General features: G+C 39.9%; 1 protein-coding gene across 1 annotated transcript in view; it reads right to left on the bottom strand.

The window, feature by feature from the left end:
- Window positions 1-11,168: 11,168 nt before the first annotated feature.
- The window catches only part of ramp1 (receptor activity modifying protein 1), a gene marked incomplete at both ends in the record, with an annotated part of 76,101 nt that continues 75,211 nt past the window's right edge, over window positions 11,169-12,058 (bottom strand). The window contains one exon of the mRNA XM_080037761.1: window positions 11,169-11,424. Coding sequence (XP_079893887.1) covers window positions 11,169-11,424 — 256 coding nt within the window. The remainder of the gene's footprint in view (window positions 11,425-12,058) is intronic.

Below are 12,058 nucleotides of genomic sequence, written 5' to 3'. Positions count from 1 at the left end.
TAAAAGCATGTTTGCAGTTCACACAATGACATCACCATGTATCAACTTTCAGAACACTTCTGCCGGTGACCTGCAGGGTCATCATCAGCTAGCACCAGCATTCACTGATGAACAATACATTTTTGTACTAAAGAAAGCCACAAGGACTTTTTATGCCACAGCTCAGTATGAAGATGAACTGCAAAAATTCTGTCTTGTGTCGAAGGATAAACGATTAAATTAAGTCCACTAAGTTCTCCACGTATAAAGAGTGGCGCACTGATGCATATACGGTAGATACACTATACAAAGATGACTGAAAGTAGAAGTTAAGATCCCTTTTGCTCAACCCCTTTCTCTCTTTTCTATAGAATGCATCACAATGAGGACACAGCTTTCCCCAGGATCAGTAGCCTATGTGCAGTTTACCCTCTCACTCACTGCCGACATGACGATAAGGTTTTTATCTGATCATGATGCCAACGATACTGTATCTTTAATTCCCTTTCATTTCCTGTTCTTTCCAGTAATAATAACAGCAGCTCTGAAAGCTGAGCTCTTGCTTTGTATTCTTCCTTTTCCCTCTAGAATAACATGTCAGTCTGCCCCAAGGCAGCTGTGGCTGCTATGGTAGTTTACCACCACCAGTATGACTGTGTGTGAATGAATGGAACCTGGAACCCTGTAAAGCGTCTTTGAGTGCCTTGAAAAGCGCTATATAAATCCAATCCATTATGTGTATTTGCTATTTAATAAAACGATCTCCAAAAGTAACATCGGTGTTGTGTCAAAATGTGTCTACAAATATAAGTCAGGTTAAACTGGGTATTATGTGAACAGATGGTGTGTAGGGGGCAGAGGTGGTAGGGAAGTCTGAGATTACTAGTGATTCCAGTTATCCCTGAAGCCAGTCAGGGAGAGCTAAATCCAATATCAAATTCCCTGTAATATCTGTGTGTGTGTGTGTGTGTGTGTGTGTGTGTGTGTGTGTGTGTGTGTGTGTGTGTGTGTGTGTGTGTGTGTGTGTTTGTTTGTTTGTTTGTTGTGATGATATGGTGGGTGTTTGGTGCCACATTGCTTGTTTCTCTCCTGCTCCTCTATCTCTCCTCCGCCCATAGGTTGATTGCAGAGGGAACTCGGCTGAATATTTCTTAGGAAATAATAATAGCAGGTGATATTTATAACACCTAACTTTCAACATCTTTTTTATTTCTTTTTTGCTGCTGTTTTTAGAGCAATTCCACTTATTTCACAGTTCTAGATTTTCCCTTTCTGTACTTATTTCTCTGTGTCATGCGTCCTTTTCAGTCATTGTTGGCTTCACCTGTCCGTTTAAAGACCTACTTCCCTGGTGTATTGAACTCTGAGATCCTATGGAGTGTAAATGTGCAAACATTTTAGAAATAATTTCATCCTAGCCTGAGAAAAGGCAGAAAGAGTGTTTTATGGTCTCACTGTCTAAACCTACAGTTTCCCATGTGTGACATCACACATGGTAAAATGTAGGGTTAGGATTAACAGGACAGCTGGGCCAAGGGAAGACTTAGGGAAGACTGAGGGAAGAAAAACCTTATTCATAACATTATAACAGTGATTTTATAAGGACAGAACGCTGCTTCTGTATGGGTGAAGTATTCCTTTACGTGATGGCTTTGTGTCATTAGGACAATAGAGACTATGATGTAAATGTTCTTAATGGCTTCATTCAGACCTGACAGGATCCTTATGGAATGAATCATGCTGGTTATACTTTTGTGAGCTACAAGCACCATTACCAACATTTACCGCAGTAGGCAATCCCACACCATTATGCATACATGAAAGAGCAGTATGGCTGCCAAACAGCATTGAGCACACATCCAGAAGCATTGTGCTCACTGGTTCAACCCATCACCAAACAAACAGGATGAACTCATATTATAAGCACAGAGAAAAGCTTCGAAATGTGTCACAATTCTTCCCAGGATACAAGATGTTCTGTTCTCAATGTTTTATCACAGGAAACATTTCATATCAGGGAAGGAATCCATAGTTGTCAGAGCATAAAGATGTATGTTTTTTACTCCGTAGCCTTAATACACATCTTTTCTCACTATTCAATGAGTATTGATGGGAAAGAGACAACAACTCTACTTTACTTTGACCTTTCATTGATGGCCGAGCATTTTTGTGAAGGAAGAGTGTGTGTGTTTTGTGTTGTCCCTTTATTCTGCCTTTGTGTTTGTGTGTGTGTGTGTGTGCGTATGTGTGTCCAAGTATGTCTCTTGCGTGTGGAGGTGTATTCTGGCTCACAGGTCCATGTATGTTCCATACTAAGTGTTTCTCTTTTTTCTTTGTTCTGCCTACAAAGCGGCCCACACGTTCCTTTCTGTCGGGGGAGGCATTGCATTATGTTGTGAGATTAGCCTGGCAGTGAGGCACTTGGCCATGGCAACTTTTACAGAAGCAGAAAGGAGTGCATGGCTTTAATTAAACATAAAGCTCTCCATCTCCACTCTGATTGCTTTGTCAAATTGGAACAAAGGTAAAAGCCAGATGGACTTGACTCTCTCTTTCAACTGTGTTTTCACGCGCTTTTACCTTTGACGTGCGTGAGTCACACTACAACAAGTAACACAAACCAATTGAGCTCAAGTCAAGCGGCACAAGTCGATTTGTATTGTAATGCAAAAAATGAAGTATTGTAGGCTACAGTACGAACAAGAAGAGAAAGTGGATGAGTCAAACAAGTTAACTTCAACATTAAAAACATTTACTACTGTGAGCACTGTAGAGATGTGTGCATATTTAAAACAGTATGCAAACCCACAACATAATGCACAAAGCATTATGGGTGCCCAACAGAGTCAGACTTATGCTCAATGACTTAGTGCATCACTTCTGGCTGAGAAACACTGTTGGTTGTTCACATAACAATCACTCCAGAACTCAGATGCAACATTTCTCTTTAAAGAACCACTACATTCTTGAATCCATACTTGTGAGTTCCTAGATTTCTGTGTTGAAGGATTTATAGGTCTACGTTATTATTATTTTTTTATGCTCCTGTGTTTTTTTCTATGTTATGCCACAGTGAGCACACCATTGATTCAGTGGCTCAATGAATTGATTGTCTTCTGGGTCTCTATAATTAATTTAAAAGATGAACTTAAACTTCCCAGAATTTAAAATGTTTGCGCTTCTCTGCACCCTTCTGCAAAGTCTGTGCATTTCTACTGTATCCTGCACCAGGATACAGCATGACTGCATGAGCAAATTCTGAACTTTCTGAGGTTGTATTCACCAAAACACGTTGTGCCCGTTGTGATCTTACGGATTTGCTCATGGTATTTCCTTCCTCATAAAACATTTACAGTGCAATGTGTGCATCTGTGTTGGTTAGATGGTATTTTTTTTCCTCTTTGCCTCCCCTGGCGCATTGCTACATTTCTTTGTACTAGCTACTGACTTATTCTTTATTCTTCATTTGGATCCCCATTAGCTTCCACAAAGTGGTGGCTAGTCTTCCTGGGGTCCACACAGAAAGCGACAGCAATTAAAACAAACAATAATACAACATCACACTATATCAATAAAACAAGAACAAAACAATAAAATAAACAAAACTAACAAATAAACAACGAACACAGTTAAAAAAATGAACAGTGAATAAATGAAACCACGTCCAACAATAGTAACTGGTAGTAATCCATAAGCACACTTACTAATGATCCAAATAGGGTTCATCAATTGTTTTTTAAGCAGATATTTAAAAGAACGTCTGCTCTTGGCGAGTCTGAAGCTAATGGTGAGCTTATTCCAAGCAGAAGAAGCCCTATAAAGAACAGCTCTCATTATTGAATTTGTCCGTGGACTTGGCACAACCAGATGACCAGCGCTCACTTGAAGTGTGATATGACCATGACAGAAACCTGTATAATCATTACAGTAGTGTGAACCCATCAGCAGGAATCTGTACTGATTCACCTGCCAGCTCATTCTCAATCATTTGCGTCCCTTTTGAGCGTGCACAGTGCAAACACAATGGAACCCACTTGTAGGGGTCTAAAGCTTCACTTTAATATTTGGAAGTTTATTTTGACGTTTTTTTTTCCACTTTTCCATTTTATTTCCTGCTTTCAACTTAATCTGCTGATGGGGGACATGTTCCTTTCATCAGTTAAAATAGTCAGAGTTAGTGATAACCTCTGTGAGCCAATCATACTGTTGATGAACCGTACAGCTACTCCCCAGTACTCTTCACACATCTCTTGAACTTTTCCTGTTGATTATTTTTTTCTGTGCTCATTATGTCAAATCAATTCATTTCAAGCCATCAAACTTTATCTTTTCTTTGAATGACTTTCTTTGGACTTTGATTTTATACCTCCTCCTCCCTGTGTTCCTCCCACCTACGCTCTCTCTCTCTCTCTCTTCTCGCTGTCTCTCTCTCTCTCGCTCGCTATCTCTCTCTCTCTCCTTTTATCTCTGCATGTGTCTTGAGGCAGGCAGCTGTACCATGAGCTCCAATGGTTTGACGAAACTGCTTAATGCGACCGAGAAGACAAATTGGTGCTGCCTGGCTTGCAGATACACACACAACAACACAATACAGTAGAATATGCTTGCTCATTTACTTTTTTGGCTTATTTCAAACGTAAGTTAGAATGGAACCGGAGATAATCAACTAACAGATTTCAAACCACCATTTGAACTACAGAGTTTTTATTCAGCCAACAGAAAACTTAGGACAGTTAATGTACTTTTTTGGGCAGCTGTTGTAAAGGTCTCGTCTCCCAGCATCCTGCCTGCTGTGCAGATATGAAATGTTGCTTCGGGTTCCACTGGGAAAATTGCAAACGAGATAGAAATACAACAGAGCCTCTCGGGAAGACAAGGAAATGAATTAGAACACACATATAGAACACTGAAAAAAATAACATGTAATACCATTAACATCAGACATCTGGGAAGGACATTATGGCGTTTGTTAAGGAATATGCACATGTGAGGACAGTCGGGCAACCAGACATGTCTTATTCTTCCACACTTCTACCATTTTCTCTCCCTATCTCCACCACTCTCTTCATTTCTGACACTTTCAAATGAATTGTTATTTCCCATTAAGCCACAGTGATTATCTATTCTCTTGTCATCATGCGGAAACTTTTTTTTATATATATTATTGGTTTTACAGCAACACGTATGGTCATGACAGTACAAAGTAGATCACATACAAATACAATGCAACACAATGAACACAATTGAACAACCCAATTGCAGCACAAATCAAACTGCAGCTACAAAAACTTAGTACTCAGTCATTTCCGGCCCCAATATCTTACTGTGTAACATTGGGATTTTTGAAACAATCTTTGACAATTGTGACAGAAGCTTTTCGTCATCAACCCAGCTGTCCAACCGCAGGGCACATCCACTGATGGATGATATGGAGCCTCTGCGGCCAGAATATTGACAGTGTCACATTATATTTAGGTCCACATTTGTTACAATGTGACGGCTGCAGCAACCCACATCTGCGAAAAAAGAAAAGAAAAAAGAGATATATAAAAACACATACACACACACACACAACGAGATGATGGAGGCAAAAACGAAAAATAAGTTTCTGAATGACCTGAGCAGATGACATGCCTCAGCTCTCTCTCACATGCTTTTTTATGTTTCACTGCAGGTATAGGCACCATCCGACATGCCTCAGGTTGATATAGTACTGCAGGACAACATCTTATACGACCCATCTCCTACAGTGTGACATGTAATAAACTTGTACGTGTTTTTTGTCACACGGAACTAAAACAGGAAACGGCCGTAAAACCGTTTTTTTGTCCAAGGTCCAAGAAGTACTCAGAAATAAAAATTTAAGTTTGAACATCTACAATTGCGCAACGACCTCATGCAGTCACGACCTCAGTGCTGTAATAACTCTCATATTATTTGTGGTTAATCAACTTTTCCACTGAAAAGGCAGCAGCAGAGACCAGATGTATAACACTTGTAAAAACCAGAAAACAATTGATCTTTAAAAGGAGAGAGTGAGGAGGGTTCATCACATATTTATTGCCCTTCTTTTTTCTTCTGGCCAGTCATGAATGTTGTTTACTTCTCCGAAAGATGGGCCTTCGATTTACTTTCTCTGCCCTGACATAAACAAACCTCTTCCCATAAGATAGTGTGAAGAAGCAACAGAGGGAGTGTGAGAGGGAGAAATACTCAAGGCAGGCGGTTAGTGATCTGTGGATTGTTTTCTAACGACCAAACACAATCAAACCAGATGAAAATAACAGCCCGGATAAAGATCAACACCCCAGTTTGTGTTTCAGTGCAAAGCATATGTCTGCAAGTCAACTGTGTGTGTGTGTGTGTGTGTGTGTGTGTGTGTGTGTGTGTGTGTGTGTGTGTGTCCTCTGTCCTATCAGATAGTATCATTGTCTTACAAGCCACAGTAAACACTTTTACTCGGTCAGTCTCACCCTCTGAGGCAGCTACATTCTTCTTCTTGGGGACACACAGTCCCCCAGCTGAAAGACACCCTTGCTTAAATGTATGATACTATCTTTGTAATGTAAGTAATATATACATGTCATGTACAGAATATACCATTTGGTTTTGTGTAAGTATTTGTATGCAAAGTCAAACTTATCTTGTATTTACTGACCAAGCCTATTGCACAAAACCAAGATAAGGGATTAAGATGGGATATTTAGGTTATGCTGCCGTGTTTTGGCCATAATTCAGTTTCACAAAAGCAGAGGGACATACTGTAAGTTACCCTGGAGAGATACACTGATTCTGTTGCCTGATATTGTTCAGTCAGCTGTCTCTTCGATCGGAAATCAAGGTTTTTAACAGTTATTCCATGATCTGTGTATTGCTTAATTGTCATTGGCCTGTTTTAAAGTACCACATAAAGTACTACGTTGTCCCTTAATCTAATTAATTATATAGTTTTAAACTGTTTTAACTGTATCAGTAGCTGTGTATCTGTGTATCTGAATGTTATGGCAGTGGGGGCGGGACCTGATAAGCCTTTGGTTTCTCCTGCCACCCTTCGGACGATAACCCAAAGTAATATGTGTGAATATGCAAAGAGAAAATTGTGTATTGTGTGTAATTGTCCGGAATAATAATAATAATGAATTCATAAATAAATACATTTTTCAACACAATTTAGCTAACTTTTACCAGTTACTCATTATAAGATCATAGCAGTTGTTTTAAATGTCTGCAGTCCAGGTCAATCTAACGTTCAGTTAGTTTCAGTAAGTGTGTTTTATATGATTCCAGCCACCTTGGTAGGAAGCCAATTAAAAAGAAGGTTGTGCAGTTCCTTGAATGAGCTAGACAAGAAGGTTTTCGCCAGGACCCATTTGCTCCTGTTGATCTCAGTATGCAACATTCTGTCTACACTATGACATCAACAGCACTGTGGCAGAGCTCTTGGGATTTAGTAGCTAACCAATTAAAATAACAATCTCGACTCATTGAGGGATGCTGCTACATGGAGTGAATTTGGCTGAACAATAATTTATTACAGCATCATGACAATTAGTGGGAAATTATGATCCAGGTGGAATTAATCTACCATAATCTGTATGCTGGGCGAAAATAAGGAACTACAAAGTAATCTACAATTCCAAAATTTGAAAGTGGGACCAAATCAGTTAGAGTTTTGTTGTACTTAGGGGATATCTGAAGTCTCTGCACAGCCACAACAGTGTTCCCAATCACATTCTGGCACATTACACCTCTGCTCACTGGGTAATGGGCTCTGGGTAATCTATGATCACGTGAGGTCTTATACTAACAAAATATATACATGGAAATGTATTCTGCCCTTACAGGTCTACATGCACACACGATGCTGTGAAGAGGTAATAATCAACCAAGCTTTTTCAGGACAAAGCTTGTAGGTTTACCAGGAGGATGCAGGCCCTTAAAATATTTCCTGGTGATTTATTGGGTTGCACCAAAACTCTTACACTGCAATTTTGTATCCTGACATTATTATAATTTTTTTTTAGCTTAGCATACAATCTCAGAATTGTTCTTGAATGCAACAGGGACAAGAGTATTTCGTCATTGACTTGGAACTTTACTTTGACTTGTCTAGAAGGACGGCCACCTGTTTTGGACATGTGACAAATGACTTGATATTTTACTGCAACCTGTCTCGGATTACTTGAAACTTGGCTTTCAGTTGTCACCTGCTATTCAGTATGCCGGAAAAAGATTTAGGGTGTCCCAATACATGCACATCATTTGATGTATGCTGAAAATACATAAATGCCCTACTAACTCGAATTGCATTTTGGAGAAAAAAAACTTCCTTATCTGATTTTCTTTTCTCTCCTGTGGCCCTAAAACTCTTCTGTACTTTAGTATGTAGTGTAGTAAAAAGAAAAAGTATGTGATTTGGAACGCAGGGTTAATTTGGGTTTGTCTCCAATATATTGGGACTGCAGTCAGATTAGCCCCAAAATACTTTGAACTTGAAAGGAAAAGTTAGTCCTTTCATCTATTATATTAAGAACAAGCACCAATGTAAAGTAAACCATGTAATGCCAAGTTATAATTTCCCAATGCATCTACGAAAAAAGTGGTTATGACTTAATTCCAACACTATTTGTAACATTAGTCAGGGCCCAAAGCGTTGTGACATATAAACTGGAGGCATTTGTTTTGTTTACTCTCATATTTTCACACTTCAACAAATGCCATCCTTTATGACTCAGTGTTTTGCATTAAGCCCAGCATGAAGGTTTCATTATTCATATCTAGCACAATAGGATATTTTAGTACCATCTCTGTTTTTAGAGATCCTGACAAACACAAGTGCAAATGCTCAGTGTACCAGACACATTAAACAGACATTTTATTTAACATTTTGATCATACACTTTGAAAATAAAAAAACATTGGAAGCCACTCCAACGGTTTAGACATTAGACATAGCAAACGTTGCCTTCAGTTCTCCGAGAGCTTTTGGCACAAAATACAAATACAAGATCATTGTTGTGGAAGTGTGGGTGTCTTTTAAAGTGTGTTCTCCTTGACAGGCAAGGTTGCAGGTCAATGAATCTATAAATGAAAGCGCATTCAAAAATACATCAACTGTTCACACAAGCACACTCTACCGCACTGGGAGAGCATAGAATAGAAACTTAAGGTCCATGATATATGAACTGTGCTTTAGGCTATGGCAGTGTTCGGCAGAGATGTGTGTTGGCCAATGTGTTGCGTCATGTCCTCTCTGTAGTAAAGATTTTTCCACTCTGAATTCTGTTCTCTTTGGCCTCCCTTACATTTTTTTCACACAACAGCATCAATTGGATGGAATCACTCTGGTAATTGCTGGGATAGTGTTTTTTTAAATATGATGTAACATAAGTGCTCGAGGAACGAACATCTAAAAGAATGTCTATTATTATTATTTTGGTTAAATTAACTGTCTGCATTCTCCAGACCTCTGCCTTTTGTACTTTGTCCTTCAAAGTCTCCCCTCTCTCAACCGCATTCACCTATGTGTCCGCTGGCACTCCTTCGTTTCAGTTTCCTTGGTGATATGGAGGATGAAAGACCCAGAACACATTACCCTCACAGACCCTTCACAATGTGGGGCTAGTGACCGTCCTTTCTGTATTGTGCTGTGTTTCACCTCTACTGCATATCCGCCAGTCTTTAGTCCATCTCGGCATCAATATCCATAGTCTGCGTTGTGCTATGGAAACATGTTTTCATTTACCATTCAAAAGACACATTGAGCTGCAGGTATGCCAGTGTTGTCTGATCTCATTAAAAAAACTGAAAATGAAAGACACATTCTACTCCCACTAAACAGTGTTACCATAAGCCCATCTGCATGATTTTGAGGATGTACTTCAAATACAATACACATTATGTTGAAGACAGGAATCTTTCATGGAAACAAATATTGCCTCTGAGGAAAATCGAATTCAGTGCGCTGTTTTGTCTTGGTTGTGTTACAAAGCTGTTTCCACAGTCCACTGACAAATGAATGACACATTGAACATACTGTGTATATTAAAAGGTCACATATTATGCTCGTTTTCATGTATCAAAATTGTAATTTGGGGTCCAACTCTAAACGGTTTTCATTGTGTTGTGTCCTATTTCTGACAGTCAAACTTGTCTTCCCCGTGCTCGGGATAAGATTATCTCCATAGTCTGTTATACTTTCATAGTCTTTGTCTCCATCTTGGTCCCCCTGTGCCCCTATCCCCCTCCAGGGCTTGCAATAACTGTAAGGATATTCCCCCCTTGATGGCGGCCTGTTCATAGTCCCATTGCTGAATCTCTTTTCAGCCTCTGTCTGAAACGCTCCGTTTAAGAGCCTGACTCTTTAAGCCCCGCCTTCCAAAATCCTAGTCTGCTCTGATTGGCACTGACTGCCAGCAGTATCTGGGAGGTGGGGGGGGGGGTTTATAACAGGTGGAATTAGTGTTAAATTAGGTTGATAATGAGGGGAGCGTGGCTTCTCCCCTTATGACATCTTAAGGGGCGATAAATCTGACGGGGGTTTTAGAACACAGGTTGGAGGTGGACAAAGAGAGTGAGGATTGTTTTTTCTTTTTACTTTGGAGTCTGTCACTCTGGAGTGTAGACTCATATATTTATGTAGAAAAAACATGAATGGGTGCATTTTGCATAATAGGTGACCTTAGAAGTATATGTACACATAAAACCTGGTTAGCCTAACAGAGGTCGGAGTAATTGTCCTGTTCTAGCCATTGTGTTCTCCTGGTAAATGTGATGCTGTGTGCTTGTAGTAGATAGTTAGCGATTATTTTCATAGTTTCCAAAAATATTTGTTGGGTTTGTAATAGCATTATCACCACATCCAAATAGTTTGCAGCAGTTATCTCTCAATAAAATTATTTTATTTTCTATTTACAACATCTTTCCGTCAGTCACTGACTGTCCTGGTCCACATCAGATCCAGGTGAAAACAGTTCAGGTAATCTTTGATTTGTAAACCAAAGAAACGATTTGAATCCACGTTTAGACTGTTTAAAAGGTGTAGCAGCAGACAGGAGTTGCAAAGGTTTCATGTTGAAGTCAGAGCATTCAATTGTCACAGAAGTAGGATCTAGTTTGAAGTTGATTGAAGTTGGTCCATCTTCCAGGTGTGAATCTTGACTCTTGAGACCTCCATCCTGGCCCCTTTCACTACACCATGCCCTCGCTGCGTTTGCTCCTCCACACCACCAGGGCCGTCATGAGGAGAGTGACCAGGATGGGCACTGCGATGAAGGGACCCAGGATGCGGTTGGGTGGGTCCCTGAGCAGACGCCCGGACATGGAGCAGTCCTGGAAGTAGTGCTTGTGGACGCGGATGAAGAACTCGTCCACCAGCCTGTTGGGCCAGTAGCAATCCAGCGAGAGCGCCACCACGAACGTGCAGTTTGTCAGCTCACCGTAGAGTCTGTGTTGGTGACACACACAAAAAACATGATTAAAGTGAAGGAAAAAAAATCATTCTATATATACAGTATGTACACACGCAATATTATATACACATACAACATAACTAAATTGTACTTTATCATTAACAATACTTAGAACAACAACAACAACTAAAAGACTTAGGCATGACAAAATAAGACATGTAACTAGGAGATGGGGTATGACCAGGCTTATGTACCAGATTGTCCAGGTGGCTCAGATGAAAAACACTTGTCTTTCACCGTTAGAGACCCTTGGAAAAGTAGGAGAGGAAGAGTCTTGTACTGATAGTCTATTGCTCTATTGCTAAGACCTGGTGTATGTGTGTGTTGCTCATCCACAGTGACTTCATTTGGAGGAGTTCAAGGGGCCATAATTGAGGTAATGGCCCATGGTTATGACTGAGAACACTGCAACTGCACAAATGAAGGTCAGATGCACCATTACACTAGTCTAGTATAAGGTTCGGGTGGCAACTTACACACTTACAGAGACCAAACACATACAGTGCACTTTCACAGGGTTAGTTGATTGCCTGAAAAACTCCAAATGAAATTAGAGGCACTTCATTTTACCTTATAAAACTGTTTTGGCTAATGTGGCATGAAAGCAAT

This window comes from Ammodytes marinus (assembly GCF_949987685.1).
Source record: "Ammodytes marinus genome assembly, chromosome: 12".
Taxonomy (NCBI): domain Eukaryota; kingdom Metazoa; phylum Chordata; class Actinopteri; order Uranoscopiformes; family Ammodytidae; genus Ammodytes; species Ammodytes marinus.
This window is presented reverse-complemented; position numbering and strand designations above follow the sequence as displayed.